This window comes from Drosophila melanogaster, chromosome X (genome assembly GCF_000001215.4).
Source record: "Drosophila melanogaster chromosome X".
NCBI classification, from domain to species: Eukaryota; Metazoa; Arthropoda; class Insecta; order Diptera; family Drosophilidae; genus Drosophila; species Drosophila melanogaster.
The window spans coordinates 1,950,226-1,969,272 of NC_004354.4; the positions used below are offsets into that span (position 1 = coordinate 1,950,226).

The window sequence follows — 19,047 nt, forward strand, 5'->3', positions numbered from 1 at the left end:
CGAGTGCCGTGGAATGTATCTTGCAGATTGTGGACTATGGGCAGCGCTGCCAGCTGCGATGCCGGAGGGCGTTAAACTTCACGGTCATGGCATTTTCTTTCTTACTCTCCCTGCCCCTTCCCCCACAGCACTATATTCTCCCCTCCCCCTTTCACGCCTCTTCTCTCTCTCTCTCTCACATTCTGCGTGTGATTGATGGTGACGCATTGCTGACCACTACGCACTCTCCTAGATTCTCCCACTCCCGCTCCCTCACTTCCCCACTCCCCCACTCGTTTATCTTCCTCCGCTCCGCGCTGCCTCCCTGCCTCCCTTGCCCATTCGCTTACTTGGCGGTGGAGGCGAATGACCGATAAAAGCCAACCACGCGCCAATCATCCGACTGATAAACCCTGCAACAGCAAAAAGTGAAGAAAGTGGCAGGACTTGGGTGGGCGGGGGGTTGGGTGGTTTAGGTAAAGGGGAATTAAAGGCCTAGACGAATCAGATACCAAAACTTACTGTTGCCTAGTGCCGAAAGCATAAGATTGCGAACAGCGAAACTAACGTGAATTCAACCGATAGCATTTATAAATACATGATTAAAACAACTCGGGCAATGGTACCAATAACAACAGTTAACCCACAGCTTTAGCCGCTCAGATTCTAACTAACCTTGGACTATCTGAGGACTTCGTGCACAGTGACACCGCAATATAATGCTCCTCAATCGTAAGTGATCTAATCTGGCGAGATTCGCCAGCGAAACATCAACGAATCGATGTGTCTGGAGTGGCTTAAGCAGGGATAACTCGATGGCTCCCCTTTAAAACGTGTCGCACGCTGCAGATTGAAATGAACGCTGGGTGGCTGGTTAGCTGGGGGTTCCGTAATAGTTAGTTTGCATTGACTCGGCACCCGAAGGGAGCGGGGCAGACGAGGACGCGGCCCGTCGAGCATTCAACCCTAACCTCAGACAATGTTGAACTATGCACCAACACTCGAGCACAGCACAGCACAGCACACACACAGAACACAACCACAAACAAACGAAGAGTGCAACGGCAGCAGCAGCCCTACATTTCGCTTCCCCTAAATACAAGAATCGAATAAATGGGAATACAAAAAGCAGCGTCAACAATCGCGATACGGCATGGGCGGGGGGTAGGTGCCACAAGCAGGAGCAGAGAGGAAGCAACGCCATCGGGAATGCCCTGTTGCCACATTACGTCACGAAGGAGCGACAGAGAGGAGCGATGGAAAGGCCAACGACCAGCACACATTTCAGGCCGCAAAAAGGAGCGACTGGGCGGCGGTTGGGGAGGGCGAGTGGAAGGAACGGGCAGTTCATGTTAGGAGCAGGGGCGACCCTCGTCAACAGACAAGGGCCGGTGCCCAACAAGAGCGAGCGAGACAGACTGCGCGCTGCCGAGTTCAACAACCTTCGACGACCCTGAGAAGAGGGGTCAGCAACCCCTACGAGTTATTACGTGCTGCGTGTATATGTATATGTGTGTGTGTGTGTGTGAGTCGTAGGACCTAAAGAGAAGCAAGCGAACTCTCTTCGAAAGAACGCTCTTCGACTAACAACCGGAATGTGGAGAAGGGAAAGTAGGCATTAGGGTGGTCCACTTTTCAAGGGTTTCTGCTGTTGTATAACACCGTTCATAATGTTGCAAAAATGGCAAGCCGCGGCGGATTAAATGTCACTACGAATTAGGAGCTACTATGTTCGACGCCATTGAAAGGACTAGGTTATAGTCCTCGGCTGCCAACGAGCGCAGTGGTCCACCCTAGCGGGCAAGAGAAACAGAAAGGGATGGCTATAGGAAAGAGATGCCAGTTGGAGCTGCTGCTTGGGGGTAGGCAAACTTTGGATGCGTTTGCGTTTGTTTTCGCCGGTCGTTGCCCGAGAACGTTGGCGTCCCGACCGACGTCACCGTCCGACGTCGGCGTTCCAACTTTGGGGTCGTTGGTGGTCGTTATCCTATATAACGAAAAAATCTATTTTTATTTGCATGCGCCCGGCTGCCTTTGCTTTTGCCTCTGCCTGTGGCGCTGTGCTGTGTGCCCTCCGTCTCGTTTCACTGGGAATTCACTGTGGAACAGGGGTGGGCGGGGAGTATTGCAACTAGGTGGCCAGAGGATGGACCTGCCCTCGGCCAACTGTTGTTGCACCTGTCCCGGGGCAATGGGGCTCGATCGGATTGGACTTACTCAGTATATGTATGTGTTTGAGTGCTGGCGACAGAGGTCCTTTCGGCATTATAAACAGAGAGCGATCTAACTAATCTAACTAACTAATGCACTTGTAAAGCGGTTCCATTTTCATTCAGCTGTCTGCCATCGGAGTTCATGTTGTTTTCGTTTTCTGTTTATTTATTCGCATTTTCCCGGTGATGCCCAGCCCCTTTGCATAGCTATGGCGTTGCATGCATATTCTTCCGCGTTTTTGCAGTTGCATTAGAAATCAAGAGCGTGTTCGATGCATTGAACCCATAAAACCGAATGTTTACTGCACCAATTGTGAAGATTACATAGATTTCAGTTTTAGCGAATTGTGTACAAATTCATTTTAGTCACGCCTATAAGTTGTGAGAGATAGAATAAGTACCCAACTTTATTGGAGTTAAGTGAGCCATTAGAAGGACAACATCGAAACGGAAAAGTAGTACAAAAAGAGACAGCCGCAACTGCGTTTGTGTCCATGAAACGTACTTTGTTGACCTTTCTCTGACGCTGCCGCAGCACCTACACCCACACATACCCACACACACACATGCGCAGGCATACATACATAGCGTTGGGGTTAATGAAACCGATTGGCACACAAACTGACACTGCAATCGAAACGCCATCAAAACAAAGGCAGCACGCCATCTAGTGCACCAGCTGCTGGCACCAGTTGGCTGGCGCCATCTGTGCAGCAGCCACCAGACATAGAGGGCGCCAGAGGTTGGTGCGCCGGCTACGGCAAAGCCAAGACACCAACCAAGTCGACCCAAGTTTTTGGAAATTACAATATTTTAGATTTGCATTTGAATTAACAAAACCCATTTAATTCCTTTCTTTGCAGCCACCAACAATTTGTGCACCACTATTTGCAAAGTCAACCTGTCAATAACAAAATTGACAGCTTTGATATTAAACATATACGTAAAACCCAAAACCCGACCACAAACCCAAAGTTTCGAACTGAAGACCGTTTCAAGACAAGCAGCAAGAGCAAGATTACCAACCCGGAGAGCGGAAATACCCAACTGTAAGTTCGCAAAAGCTTTTGCATGGCCTGAATTAATTGTGGCTAGTCTGTTTTATCATAAGGATCTGAACTTACCCGATAATTTTGTAGTGGTTGTATTGGTCAGATGGCAGGACTTGTGCCTGGGGGGCTTGTGGCTAATGGGGTTTTGTGTGAAATTTGTGGAATTTGTTAGACTACGGACCAAATGCACGTTCCTTGAAGGAACGGTAAACATCCAAGGTGCTCACGCTGGTGATGTACCAGAATTTTGACATGTTTTGCGAAAGGCACGTTAACTCACACAGGGTTACCAGAAAACTGAATGGTAGCCGTTTACCCCTTCCAGCTGCGCCACGCGATGGTTGTCTGTTCCGGCGATCAGCTTGTAGATGCGGAGGGCCTGTAGGAAACTCTGCAGTCCCTGAGCCATTAGCAGAACCAGCTCGAAGGATTAGACGAGCTGGATGACCGAAGTATCGGCGGTGGTCAGCACTTGATCGTTGTAGACGAACCAAGTGTCCCAGGTGTCCCGTATTGCAGGCGGAGCACATAGGGCAAGAGGCCCAAGAAGTACACGCCCACGTTGATGGGTAACTTAATTATTTGGCCGGAACACAGAGAAGAATGCTATTCGGGTGCGCCATGCAGAGCATGCTGTACAGCGGCACGATGGCTGCCAGGAGGGAGCGGATCAGCACCCGGTAAGTGTTGACGCTAAAGGTCAAGGCCATGCAACGATGCTTGACGAAGTGGAAAATACTTTCCCCCTTCTTCCATTGTCGAAGTATTCCTGGTATTGTGCATCTGCTTATGGAAAAGCTCTTCCATGGACAGCGGCGATGAGGCCAATATGCGTTTTTTCCGCCGAAGGCTCTGGCGATAGGAGCAGCTCTTATCCTCCTCCTCAGTGGAGGAAGCCTTTGTGCTCTGTTCGCACGAATCTTCGCGGACTGGTGATGAGAAGCTAGAAAGTGAGGGCATCTCGCCCGTATACCTTTCCATCTCTTCCAAAAAGGCGGCCACGACGGATTCTCTGTTGCACGCCCTACGACATGTTTTCCGCTCCAAAAGTGAAGTTTTTGGCAAATCTGTGGCAACAACCTGCGTTAGATGGAAAATAAATATAAGAACGTGCAGCAAGCTGAAAGGATTTTGACAAGCAACAAAACGGTTGAAGTTTTCCCAGACACCGAGTCGACGGAACTAATAATGCTGCTCATGAATGACCAGCCATAGTCAACTTTTTCGCAAACGCCAAAGTGATTTGACCTTTTTTTTTGTCGTGTAGCCGCCCGCATACATAAGCAATGCCAGGAGGCGGGCCGCCGAAGGGATGTAGCATCCCTTGGCGGGTGTGAGGTGCGGGGAGGGTTCCGCCCATGTCGTTGCCGCCTCCTGAAGCACACTCCAAAGTCCGTGACTTCGCTGGGTGGCGTCGCTTTTCGCAGCGTTGCCCCTTCCCGTTACCATCGAGTTTTTATGTAAGGCCACCTGTAATAAGTAATAAGTAATAGCTCAGTGTAATAGATATTGAATAGCTCAGAGCGTCTGTTTCGTTTGAATCGTTTTATTTGAATGAATTCTATGTTGCTGTCTTTGGGTACAGCTACCCGTACATGGTGTTCTTACATATTGTACATATTGTATATACATATACATGTGTATGCAGAAGGCATACATATGTTATGTATGGCTTGACCACTTGAGCTGCTAAGTGCATGCTCAGCATTCTCACGCTCCGCGATCGGCTTATGTATAAGCGTTAGATCGTATTTCATTGGCTGGAGTGTTTATGTAAGTGCATGTGGTCTTTGATGTGAATTATGTTTATTTGTGTTTGCAACAAAGTGTCACAATGTATGTACGTTACTTATATATATGTAGAGTAGAGTTATAGTGAGGGTAGATACACTACACCTCCCTTTTTAGAGAAATGACGTAATATATGTAGTCATTTAATTAATTAAAACATTTTTTTTCTTATATTATTTCTTATTTATCCTTTCTATTAGAAAAAGTTTGGTCTCAGAATAATTTGTGTAAAAGAATTTTTTTTTTTATATTTTTTTTTTTTTGTTGTTTATAATTACGTTATGCTTCTATTTTTAACTTTCTTAGACAAAAACTTATTAAATTTTTTTTTTTTTTTTTTCGGTTGATCAGACCTTTTTTTTTTTTTTTTTTTTTTTAGTTATTTATTTTGTATAAAACGTTTCATTAATTATATATTTTTAACCTATCCTTATGAACTTTCTGTTCTTTGTTCTTTTTATTCCTAATTACTATGTTATTGTTTTCTTCGATTCTAATTACTTCGAATGGCCCTAGATACGTTGGTTCTAGTTTGTGACCTGTTTCGTTTCTTATTAAAACGTTATCTCCTACTTTTAGTTTAAAATCGCTAACTTTGTTATCATAACTGGTTTTCTGTTTTACTTTATTACTTTCTAATAATATGCGTGCTCTTTTATACGCGTTTTCTAGTCTAAATTTAACTTCTTTAGCGTAATCATCTATGTTATATATAGGGTCTATATTATCTATGTTACTAAATTGTTTTGCTAAATTACTAGTCTTACCAAATACTAGTTCATATGGACAGTAATTATGCGTTACGGATGGTGTAGTGTTAAAACAGTACACAAAATATTGTAACCATATGTCCCAGTCAGTTTTATCTACTGATATATATGAACGAATGTACTCATTGAAGGTTCGATGACTTCTTTCAACGGTACCTAATGTCTGGTGGTGGTGTGCTGTAGACGTTATATTGTCTATTCTCAGATATTTGCATAAGTCGGCTATAATGCTATTCTTGTATTCTGTTCCCATGTCCGTAATGAACGTCTTCATTGGACCGTACTTCAGAATGAATGATTCAAATATAGCTTTTGCGACTGTATTTGCATTTTTGTTGGGAATTGGTATGGCAACTAAATATTTTGTTAAGTCACAGATTAGAGTGACTGCATATTCATTACCATTTTCCGATTTGGGTAGTGGACCTATAGTGTCTACTATCACTCTGTCGAAAGCGCAAGTTGGTGTTTCCGTTATTGTAAGGGGTGTTTTTGTATGCGTCGTTGTTTTAGACGTAAGGCATTTTTGACATTTATTAACGTACTCTTTGATATGACGTGTCATATTTTTCCAATAATAATGTCTTTTAATTTTTGCTAGCGTTCTTGTAATGCCTGTATGACCTCCTTGAATTGGATCGTCATGGTATGTAAACAGTATCGCTTCTTGATCTTTTTGATCATATATTTGGGTCACCGGCTTGAGTAGCGCTACTCTCAATATTTTCAATAATTTATTGCCCATTTTTTTAAAAGAGTCTATTGAAATTGTTTCAAAGATCTTTTCGCTCGGTGCCACTTTGAGTTGGCTGATCTCATGTATACCGGCTTGTGTTTCAAGCCTTTGGAAGAACTGACCTAAGTCTAGAATTCCATTGGTGTACAGATCGCTAACATCAATTCTTGCTATAACTTTATTTCCATGTTTGAATAAACATTTTGATTCAGTTATTCGCAGAGTCACTACTTTTCGTATTTCGTCATTATTAATGACTTCATATACGTTGGGCTTAGAAGCGTTAACAAGAGTTTCTTCTTGTTTATTTATATTAGTATCTGCGCAGATATTTTTCTGTTTACTTTGCTGTCTTGTAGTGACTTTTAGTACATTTGCTGATATGTCTTTCAGCTCGTTTATAGTGATACGTGACAGTGCATCTGCCACAAAATTATCTTTTCCCTTTAGGTATTCTACAGTGAAGTCGTATTCTTCAAGCTCTAGTCGCATGCGAGTTAATTTTGAATTGGGATTGGTCATAGAAAATAGATATGTTAAAGGTCTGTGATCTGTTTTGATTGTGAAATGTTTGCCATAAATGTATGGTCTAAAATGGGTAATTGCCCAATGAATTGCCGCTAACTCTTGTTCCGTTGTACTCTTATTGCTTTCCCCTTTTGTAAACGAACGTGATGCATAAGATATTGGGAGCTGAATTCCGTCTCGGTTCTGGGTTAAAACCGCTCCACAAGCTTGTTTACTAGCATCCGTTATGATGCAAAATTCTTTGCGAAAATCAGGATATTGTAATAATGTGGGGTGCATAAGCTTTTCTTTAAGGTATTCGAATGCGTTTTGGCATTCGCTTGACCATTCAAAAGGAACATTCTTTTTACATAATCTAGTTATGTGCCGTGAATAGTCGGCGAAGTTCTTTATAAATCGACGATAATAGTTGCAGAATGCTACAAATCGTCTTGCGCTGTCCGCATCGTGAGGGACAGGATAATTTTTGATGACGTCATATTTTTTGTCATCTGGCAAAACTCCTTTGTCTGTGCATTTGTGACCTAGGAATGTCACTTCATGCATGAAAAATGAACATTTTTCCGGATGCAACTTTAGGTTATATTTCCTACATATATTAAAAACATCAGTTAAGTTTTTAATCATGTGTTTTTCGGAACATCCTATCACCATTAAGTCATCCATATAAAGGAATGCCTGAGAAGGTTCTAAACCAGAGAATGATATAGTCATCATTCTCTGAAATGAATTTGGTGCTATTTTGAGACCAAATGGTAATCGCGTGAAGCGATATGAGCCATTGCTTGTTGAAAAAGATGTTATATTTCTTGAGTTTTCTTCAAGTTCTATTTGATGGAAACCTGACATCAAGTCAAGGCATGAAAAGTATTTAGCTCGACCTAGTTGATCTAAAATGTCATCAATTCTAGGGAGTGGGAATTTATCAGAAAGTAGTTTCTTATTAATTTGACGATAGTCAATTACTAATCGCCATTTCTTTTGTTCTGAATTCGGTAATGATTTTTTCGGAACTAGCAAGAGTGGGCTGTTATATTCAGATACAGATGGTTCTACGATTTTGTCGTTAATTAATTTCCCTACTTGTTTTTGAATTTCTTCGATATGGCTATGCGGGCTTCTGTAGTTCTTAATATAAATGGGTTCATCATCTTTAAGTCTTAATGTTTGTTTATAAAAATTATTTGTTGATATTGGTTCGGTTTCCAGTCCGAACACATCACTATACTTTGTGCATAATTCAGTTAATTGACTTTTAAATTGTTCTGGAAAATTTTTCTTCAGTAATGATAGTACTTTTTCGCTTCTATCTTCTAGATTGGTATTATGAATGTCATAATCTTTAAGATTTTCATATTTGATTTTGTTTACTTTGACCATTTGGTCGAAATTAGTGGTATTTAGAAGTCGAATATATACATTTTTTGATGCTGCTATTGTATTCGCAACATAAATTCCATTATGTATTTCCTGATTAGGAACGAATATTTGATCATTTACGCTATTGATGTCTATTTTCCGAATAACTTGTGATCTGGCTGGCAGAAGAACTGTATTGTTGCCAGCGCTATATGTTATTGGGACATATATTGGATAATTTAAATTTTGGGGTCTAATTATAAACCAGTCTTCACTTGGTTTGAAGTCAAGTTGGCAATTGAATTTTTTTATAAAGTCAATGCCTATTATTCCATCACATGGTATTGAAAAATTTGAGTTTACCAAATGAAATTCATGTGGAATAATATATTTTGTTGATTGAAGATCTATTAGGGTTGTTCCTTGAGACTTTATTACACCTTGGCCTATGCCTTGGATGTTTATTATTTTGTCATCCTGAATTTTGAAGTTATCTGAATTAACTTTTAAAAGTGAGATATCTGCACCAGTATCAATGAGAAATGTTAACTTGTTATCAGTTGAATTATTGTAAAAAGTTACGAATATATTAAGACTATAATTGATGGAATGAACTCTAGCATTTATTGATTGTTTCCTAAAGGGGTCTGTGAGTTTTCCGACGTGTTTTGCGTCACTCTCACATTGTTGGTATTGTAACCTTGGTTGGAGTTGCCGCGGCCTCTACCTTGGTTTCGGCCTCGTCTTCCTCCACGGTTGTTATAGTTATTACTATTATTGTTGCCTCGGTTGTAATTGTTGCCATTTCTGCCGCGATTATAACCTCGGCCCCCTCTATTATTGTTATTTGCACCTCGTCGATAATAGAGTACAGTGTTACTCTGACCTGTTATCTCCGTGCAGCTGTTTACAAATTTAGATATGGCATCATTCATGTTTGTGAATGTGCCTGCTTGCATGATAAGTTTTACCTTATCAATGGAGCAATTTTTCGTCATGGCCTTTACAGCTGTGGTAGTGCTGTATTTATTGGCAAGAGTTTGGCCTAAACCTTCACTGATATAGGCGCCTTCAAGAGCCTTTGTCAGTTTCTCCACCTCTTGGGTGTATTGGTTGGCCGTTTTACTCTTTTGTTGGAGACTGAGAAGCTTAGCTGATATAACTTCTACCGATTCTCCTTTAACTGCACTTGACAGTTGGGTAATGATTGCAGCAATTGTCTGCTCATTACTTATGAGGTTTCTTGCATGGCCTTTAAGTTTGGTTTTTATAACCGAAACAGCTAGAGACTCATGCTCACCTTTGATTGTATCTACAATGTTTAGAGCATCTATAAAACTTGTTAAGTTTTCAGCCTTACCGTCAAAGTCGGGTATAAGCTTTGATGCTGTATTCAGAAAATCAATATTGGACTGTGCCATTATGTTTTCTGTTTTAAATTTTTCCTGATTAGTGTCTTCAGCTAATGTTAATATAGCTGGAATTGTTAGGTTTAGTAGGTCTTTATCCTCGATGTCGGTATATTTTTCTTCCGACTCGGTGACCTCTAAATCGATTTCTTCTGGTTCTATTGATTCAGATTGTTCGTCTGTATCAATCGTTAAAGGGGTATTTAGTATTGTTGGAATTGAAATTTCCAAACTAAATTTCCTTTTAACTGCTATCAAGTTTAATCGAAGTTTGATTAATAGTCTTGATAACTTAGACCAGTGTTCAGAATTAAGTGTTTCTCTATGTTCGTATATTAGTGTTCGTGCTTCATTAAAGCAGTCGACTAATGTAGTTGCATGTTTTTTAATTGTTTCAGCCTGTATAGGCCTATTGGGCGATAAGCATTTATATGTCTTATCGAATTTAGTTTTAATATTTTTAATTGTTGTGCATATTTCATGCCATTCCATGCTCTAATTCTTACGAACTGTTGTTATTTCTGTTGACCCTAGTATTGGGTTTGATATTTCTACAACTTCTGCGATAACATTTGGTATTGAATTTAATACCATGATTTCTTGTTCTCTTTCCAACCCGAACATTGGAAAGAACTCGCAGTTGTAGGTGTTAATGTATAATATTTGCAACTCGTAAAGGCTTACGGGTTGCTCGGCAAGTATAAAATATAGTCTACTTGCGAAGTGGGGGTCTCTACTTAATATTTCATTTATAGTATGTTTGATATTCTTTTTTTTTTTTTTATATATATATGTAAAGATAATTTCTATTTAATTGAATATTCGAAATTTGTACGCAGGGTACTACTTTAGACCTTATCTAGGTCCAATGCCTCACTCAAGTATTTCTTCTTGAGGCATCTGTTATGTAGTTTGTACAATTTCGTTATCATACTCGCACATAGCAGTACTACTATTATTATGAGGAGTACCGTAATTATTTTAAGTTCGGGCTGTGATACCTGAACTGTATTGATTACGTTTGCGGTGGAGTCCGCTATATTGGAATTTTTGTCTAACATAGTAGACAGTTCCGAAATGATTGTCTTTAGGGGGTCTATCTTCGGTATGGAATTATCTTTAATGCTCATTCAATTTTAATGACATGTAATATAATTGTTTTACTTATTAGGTTTCCTAATTTTATTTCTAATTTTTGTTTGATTTGTGTAATTTTAAATTGAGGAGAAAATTTATTTTAATTTGTGTTGAATATTTTTATATATTCAATGAAACGTTTTTTTTTTTGAAGTATTATATATAATGTTATTATATATATAATATGAAAAATAAAAATCTATTTTTTCTTGTATTTTTAGAAAGAAAATTCTCTTTAAGAAAGTTATTTTTTTTTTTTAATCCATTTTTAAAATGTTATTCATTTAAATTTAAAATGTAAAATTTTATTTTTGAAATAGAAAATTTAAAGTTGTTAAAGTTACACAAATTATTTGCAACTGAGTATATATACTCAGTGGCAGAGACATGGAAATTTGATAGTGCTAATGTGGTTGGCTCACAAGTCACAATTTACAATTCAATAGGATTTTAAAAAAAAAATCTCCAACCACATTTTTTAGTATAAAGCCTAGCATAAAGTTTTGTTAGTATTTTCAAGCAGCGGTTTCCCGCCTCGGCTTGGGTTTATTTTAATTCTAGGGCAAATTGGGGCATTTGCATTTAAGCAGCCCGTTTGCGTGTCTTCGCACTTTGGCGAAGTTCTTGTTCAATGGCTTCCAAACGCTCTTGGTAGCGTTGTCGTGCTGATTCTTCTTTTGCCAACTGGGTCATTTCCTTGACCAGTCGGCGTTGTTGTAGTAGTTTAATCCTCCGTCCTGAGCGTTTGTGCTTTCGTAGTTGTTTCTTCCCCTGCCGTGCCCGGTACTCAGCTACTGTGAGTGGGCGTGGTCCATCGGCGTTGTTTAACCGCAACGCTTCCTCTAGCGTTGGCTGGTCCCGTTGCACTTGTGGTTGTGCATTGGCGAATTGTGGCTCGTCTGCCATCAATCGCCGCTTGTTCTTCTGTGTGTGCTGTGTTTGCGTGTTTTTGTGCGTTTTTGTGTGTGTTTTTGTGTGTTTTTGTGCTTTGTTTGTTTCAATTGAACATATATTTGCATTTAATGCGTCCAAGTACTACAAGTACATTTTAGTTATGTTTGTGTGTTCACACGTTGAATATAATAGGCACAAAATGTTGTTTTTTTTTTTTTTTTTAACACAAACACAATACACGATACATAATCACAATACACAGAGGCACAACACAGAGGCAGACTCGAGACCAAGTCACGGTCGCCATGTAATAAGTAATAAGTAATAGCTCAGTGTAATAGATATTGAATAGCTCAGAGCGTCTGTTTCGTTTGAATCGTTTTATTTGAATGAATTCTATGTTGCTGTCTTTGGGTACAGCTACCCGTACATGGTGTTCTTACATATTGTACATATTGTATATACATATACATGTGTATGCAGAAGGCATACATATGTTATGTATGGCTTGACCACTTGAGCTGCTAAGTGCATGCTCAGCATTCTCACGCTCCGCGATCGGCTTATGTATAAGCGTTAGATCGTATTTCATTGGCTGGAGTGTTTATGTAAGTGCATGTGGTCTTTGATGTGAATTATGTTTATTTGTGTTTGCAACAAAGTGTCACAATGTATGTACGTTACTTATATATATGTAGAGTAGAGTTATAGTGAGGGTAGATACACTACACACCCCAAACCCAGCGGAAGCAACACCCGCTGTGCCGCCACCACCCAGTCGGGGTGTCCTTCAGTCTGCGAGTGCAACGAACGCTGCCCTTTAACCTACATAGTCCACATACCTGAGGGGTTTCCGCTCGGTGCTTCTCGTTTCGCGTTGTTCACTTTTTTAGTTTTTTAGTTTTTCACTATTTCACTTGCTCCGGGGGGAGGTCTGGGATGTCTGAACACTGTGAGTTTTGGATTGAATTGATGTGACACTGATGCCTAATATCATCTCGATGAGTGACCAAATTCAGTGGGAATTGAACCAAAGGACAGCGGTTTTAATCTAGGATTGCTCAAAGTGTTTGCTTCCGCAGTGAGTTATGTGGCAATATGTGGCATGGGTCGAAAAACTAATGCTAGCGGCTTTTCAAAGGGCTACTTAAAAGTACGCACTGCTTAAATATATTGCATTAGGACGTTTTTGTGCATTGCATACTTTTAGACGGCTTTGGTGCCCTGGGGATAGCTGTGAATAAGCATTCAGTATGCTTATGTATAATTATAAGCACTATAGTGTCTCAAGTTACACGGACTTGGGGAAGTTCCAGTTGGGGTATTTCGACTCTATGCCGGTTAATACATATACATACATATGTACATATTACGCCATCGAAGGAAAGAAAAGCAACAACTGCAGCTGCGGCGACGACTGAAATATCTTCATGTTCATCGTCGCGACGCCATCGCCATATCGAAGGGTGAATGGGCGGTGAATGGGGAGGTGGTTGGGTGGGCGCCAGCAAGCGCTCGCCTTAGCTTCATAGCTTCTATTTACATTTTGAAGCTCTGCCAGCTGCAGCGCTGCCAGCGTCGTTGCCGACGACGACGCCGCAGTCGCCGACGAAAGCGAAAGGCCATTGTCCGGAATTTTGTTGACCTACTAAGGCAGCGGCAGAATGTAAAGTACGAGGCTCGGCTACACTGTCATTGCCGTTTGCCGAAGTCGATGTCGAAGTCGGCCGTTGAGTAGCCGATGTGAGAGCGCGAGAGCTGGAGAGCTACAGTGGTAGCTCCACAGAGCGGATTTCTCCACCAGTCGCATTGCCTGATTATTATCTTTATTAATGTCTATTTAATCCTATGCTATCAAGAGTATGCGATAATATACAAGTACTTGTCTTTGTTGGACATTGTAACGAGCGAGCACTGTACACGATAACTACTAAAAAAAAACGAATAAAAACCGAAATAGTGCCTTGCATTTTCGTTATCGAAATAGTCAGAAATTGGGTAAAGCACAAGGGGAGCTGAAGGGGGCCCAAAAAGAGATGGCAAACGAGCGGACTGCGCAACTTTTTTATACCCAAAGTCATTCACCTTTCGCTCTCTCAAATGTTCTGCTATGGGGCTTTTTTATTTACGATTACTTCCACCACCACGAACGAACTCCGCTTAAAAGACTTCTCTCAATTCTCTCTTTTCAACTGCGCCGCCGACTTAACGCCCACACACACACACAAACCCGAAAACGTTGGCGGATGGAGAGAGAGAAAGAGCGAGAATGGAGACAACAATAGAAAACGAAGCGTCAAATTATTTTTTTGATTTTTTGATGGGCAATGAAATATATTGACAGCAGTTTGTCTGTGTGTGTGATGAGCATGAGTGTGTGGTTTTGTTTTTTACTTTCTCTTGGCAAATAGAAAATGAATTACATGCAAGGCAATTAGAAGAGCAGCCAGCTGGTAACTGTATACATGTAAATAATAGCATCGTTTGAGGTTATGTTCGATGGAAATATCTTTGAGGATCCCCAATATCCTAGAATGACACCGAGATTAAAGAATGTTTCGGTTAGATTCAACAGGCACAATCTCTAACTAATACTCCACTTTAAATCATTTGCCTTTGATGCAGCACAAGCTTCCGTTTAGGCCGCTTTCTTGAGCTTGTTAGCATTGCTGGCATTCCTTCAGGTGCTTGCTCTTTTTTTTTTAAGTTTGCATAAACAACAATTTGGACTGCAATTTTGTTTGGGCATAGTGCTGGGTTTTTCTTTTCGAGTGCGTGTGCGGGCATATACGTTGTGCATTCAAATCGGTTCACTGCTGCATATTCATAGTTGCGTGTGAATGATTCATGAGTTGCATTTAGGCAAACAAACTGCTTCTCTCTTCCGCTCTCTTCTGCCGTCTCTCTCTCTCTCGCTCTCTCTCTCTCTCTCTGCTGCTCGTTGGCCATGCTCTGTTGCACAGAAAGTTCAATTTACAGCCAGCCCCGCCCCCCAGCCGCCCCCTCGAGGTAACTTTGGCAAGCTTTAACCCAGTTTAAGGTCATTTCGAGTCAAAGACAAACATCTGTGCGCGTGCTGCAAGAGCAAATGGTGTGGGGTGTGGGTTGTGGGATGTGGGGCGCATTGCAGCGTGTTGTTGTGGCTGGGGGGTGTTGTGGGTGTTGGAAGGGTGCTCGAGCGGCGCAGTCCCTGGTCATCGCTTGGCATTTGTCAAGGACTTTGCGAGTAACGCAATTGCGTTTGCACTTGCAGTTGAATCGAATAAGCCAGCTAAAAGATGGCTGGCCGCCTATTTACCCGGGAAATGAGAGTTTCCTTAGCGGTTTGGCCGCTAAATAAATATCATCGACCTTCAGCCGTAATTATGTATGTTTTCAGTTCCTGCAGTTTGGCCGATTTATGTACCTGCGGAATATACTTAGAACGAAAACCCGACAGGTGCAAAGCCAGCGTATTTGTCGAAAAATTAGGTTACTACAGTCTTGACATTGCGGAACCGCTGAACCTCCGATGACGAAGACGTTGGCTCGAGTCGAACGAAGCCCAATTAAACACACCAATACTTGTCTTATCAGCCGGCTTTGTCAGCCAATTTTATTCACGTTCTGTTTGTATTTGCTGTCTTCTTTTTTTTTCTTTCTTTCGTGGCGACGTCGACGGCGACGCCAGCTGCGGTGATAATGAAATTGAACATTTCATTGCTAATTGCGTTTAATATTTATAATTGACCTAAATACATTTTTGCGATTGGCATTGCCAAAAAAAAAACGTAAAAACAAAAGAAAGCAGCGGAGCACGCAAAGGGCAAAGGAGAAAGCGAGGAGCACTGGGGCTGGGGCTGAAAGGGTTGGGTGGATCGGGACCTAGGATCCCCATGGAGATCTACTTCTATGCCTTATGCCCTGGCATATTTTATGCTTATTGGAAAGAAACGAGAGCGGCGAATGCAAAGTTGAATGTACCTTCTTCGTTTGGATTGATCATCCTGCTCTCTTCAGCGCTCTGCCCTCTCTTTCTTACAAGTGCGCCGTTGCAAAAAGGCAAACAGAAACAACAAAAACCCCAAGGAAACAACAAATAATGCAACAAAACAACAAAGGCGGCCAGCAGAAATCGAATAAACAACAAAAAGTGTTCTAAATATATGAGAAGTGCATTCGCACACACTCGCAGAACGACTCAAATGACTCACACACACTCAAATGTAACATCAGTGCTCTATCTCCCTATCCCTCTCCCTTTCGCTCTGCCGCTCCGCTTCTTCCGCCAGACATTTACAGTTCTTCTGACGCTCCATCGCTCCATCTCGCTCGTTGAATTATTTAAAATGCAAACTTTTCTCTTGCCCCAAAAGAACAAAAAACACACTCACACACATGCACACACACACACACGCACTCGAACGAAAAATCCAAATCAAAAACGAAACAAAAAACAGCAACAACAAACGCAGAGCCAGCGAAGAAGAAGCAGCACACACAAAAAGTAGGTGAAAGGTCTTCAACCTTTATGCATGAAAACAAAAATGCTGAATGAGGCGGGACGGGGCGGGGCGGGGCGGTAGGAAAAGGGGTGTTGAGGGGGCGCGCGGGACGGTGGGCGTTACAGTTCTATGGGAAATACAGAAAAAAAAGACCTGAGCATGAAAAAAACTGCCAGCATGGCAATAAAATGTTAAAAGTGAAAAAGCCCGCGTGTGGGGCGGGGGCGGGGTGTGGTGGTTGCTGTTGTGTTAACAAAGGGGTGCACTGGCAAAAAAAAAACTCAATAACAATAAGATTGCAAAAGTGAACTTAGAGTTTTGTTATATATTGTATTAAAGGCATAAAAAGCATTTTAAAATATTTTGAATGTATTCATGGCAGCTAAAAAATGCCTAAATTCCGAACGCGGAAATGTATTTTTCGATCCCAAAAAAATATTAAAAAACCAGCACGACTACTGGTTTTCATATGTGTTTTTCGCGAACGAAGGACAGGGGCTGTCGGGGTGTTTGGCAAGTGACCGACAGACCGAGCCACTGCATTTAACTATTTTTAGCCGCCCCAGTCAAGCACTCACACACACACACACATACATACAGAATACACATACGCACACAGAGGCACAGAGGACTTGGACCTATCCCAATGGCCCCGCTCCGTGGGGCAGGTTCAGTGCGGTTCAGCCGAGTTCAGCCCGTTCAGCCCACTCGGCCCCCTCCCACTGACGGCTTGGTTCACTTGAGGTTGAGAATCGCACAGAACGAACAGATGTAGTTTATTCGCCTGTTTGCCTTCTTGCAACGAGCGCGAGCTTTTCCGAGAGAGGCGGCTCTCAATTTGGCTAATGGGGGGAGCAAACCAGCGCTGGTGCTAAACGTTGTCCCTCACCGCGACCCTCAAAAGCTTCTTCTTCTGCCGCACAGACAGGCAGACGGGAGGCATTGATTTTCCGGGGGTCTGGGAATTGGGGGTTTTCAGGGCTGCGAAGCTTTCCTGGAGCTGGATCGCACATGGGAGCGGGAAAGCTGCCGCCGTGGCTGCCAACTTTTGACCAAATGTTGGCCAAAGGACCAAAGGCCATCTAAGTGATTTGCACTTTTCCATGAATTTTCGTATATTTGTAGCATTTTTTATGACTTTCATACGATTTTATAATTATCTCCAGAAGAGCTGGTAATATTTGAAAATCACAATAAAGAGCCGTTAGACCTAAGACTGTTACTATTATCAGTGGCCTTTTACCGCCTGTTTCTTTTACTCTTACTATTAGAGTCCTCAAACTTTATTATGTAATTAATATTCATTTCTTTGTTGCAGCCATTTTCATTTGAGTGAAACGCCAGACTTATCCGCCTCAACTTCGCTGTTGCCGTCAGCATTTGTTGCATCCTCCGCCGCCTTGGTGAATGTGGTAAGTGTCGGGATTACTTTGTGCCACAATTAGCAGATGCCCTCCTTGGTCACGCGCTCACCAGGGGGCTTAGAATTGCAAAATGCAGTTCAGCAAGTCAAGTATCTTCCAATTGATCGGCGACTTAACCTCATAAAAAATGTAATAGGGAGTTTTGTCATTTTATGAGTGAATTAGCCATGTCTAGCTGCAAACCTATTTTATTTTTTGTAAGTTTTCATTTGATTAATAAGATACTTCGGAAATAATTTTGTTCTTCGTTTACATATTACGTATACGCAATTTTTGAATATTACGTATACGTAATTTTTGGCATATTACGTATACGTAATTTTTTTATCATATTACGTATACGTAATTTTGGCATATTACGTATACGTAATTTTTGGAATATTATGTATGCCTTATTATTAGAATATAACGTATGCGTAATTTTTGAAAATCAAATATTAAGTATACGTAATTTTACAAAGGGATATTCCGGATGTGCACTTAATTTAACATGGCATTTAATTGGGTACAGTCGTCACCTGCATTCAAGTCCTGTTATCAAGCCAAGTCCCGTTACCGATTGCCCAGCTGGTTATCGATAAAGTGCAAGAGCAATGAAAACGAGAAAAAAAAACCAAAGGCGAAATAGAAGCACAGCAAACTGAAGCACAACAGCGAAAAAAGGAAAACAACAAATGTGCACGGCTGTCGTCGTTGTGTGCGACGCGTGTGTCTGTGTGCCTGTGCGAGTGTGTGAGTGTAGAAACTGTGCCAATGCCCTGACAACGGCACAAGGTGATGATGCAAACTGCAGCCGGCTGCAGTCGCTGCCGCAGTCGCAGTCGCGGCCGGCGTCGCAGTCAGTGAGGCAGTGACGCCAATTGCCATGATGAAAGAGCCATCGGAGCCAACGAGCCAGTGGCACAGTAGGAGCGACTACTGCTGGTCGGGCGGCGAGGGGTGCTGCGGCATCGCTGGCGATGCGTTGGTGAACATGAAATGACGCGAATGACACAAACACCGCCACAGTCGCGGTCGGACGAATAGCAGTGCACTTAGTAGTTTGGTCTGCACCGATTTAATAGACTTATCTCCGCTTTTCTGCTCACTCACTCCTCTCATCTGCTTTGAATCCCTAATACTCGTTACATTTGAGGATGCATGGAAATATGTATATGCAGCATACACTTCCCCATTAGACCCCCCTTACATACGTATGTACATATAGTGGACAGCCGTTGGTGACATTGCGATGGCCCGTGGTGTGTGTGCACATTTGTGTGTGCTCGCTT

The 19,047-nt window shown here is 41.8% G+C and overlaps 1 protein-coding gene and 1 pseudogene across 7 annotated transcripts in view, besides 1 other annotated feature; one reads left to right on the forward strand and one right to left on the reverse strand.

Annotated features, from left to right (window-relative positions):
• Hr4 (Hormone receptor 4) overlaps positions 1–19,047 on the forward strand; it is a 66,017-nt gene that overhangs the window by 8,286 nt on the left and 38,684 nt on the right. For all 7 annotated transcript variants that reach the window (NM_001272234.1, NM_001272233.2, NM_001272230.1 and 4 more), the window contains 2 exons: positions 3,056–3,241; positions 17,671–17,764. Coding sequence is in view for 1 of the 7 variants with exons in the window: in NM_001272227.1 (NP_001259156.1) it covers positions 3,056–3,241; positions 17,671–17,764 (280 nt within the window). In the remaining 6 variants the exon portion in view is untranslated. The remainder of the gene's footprint in view (positions 1–3,055; positions 3,242–17,670; positions 17,765–19,047) is intronic.
• CR46447 lies at positions 3,427–4,255 on the reverse strand (annotated as a pseudogene).
• Positions 4,716–12,598: a mobile genetic element.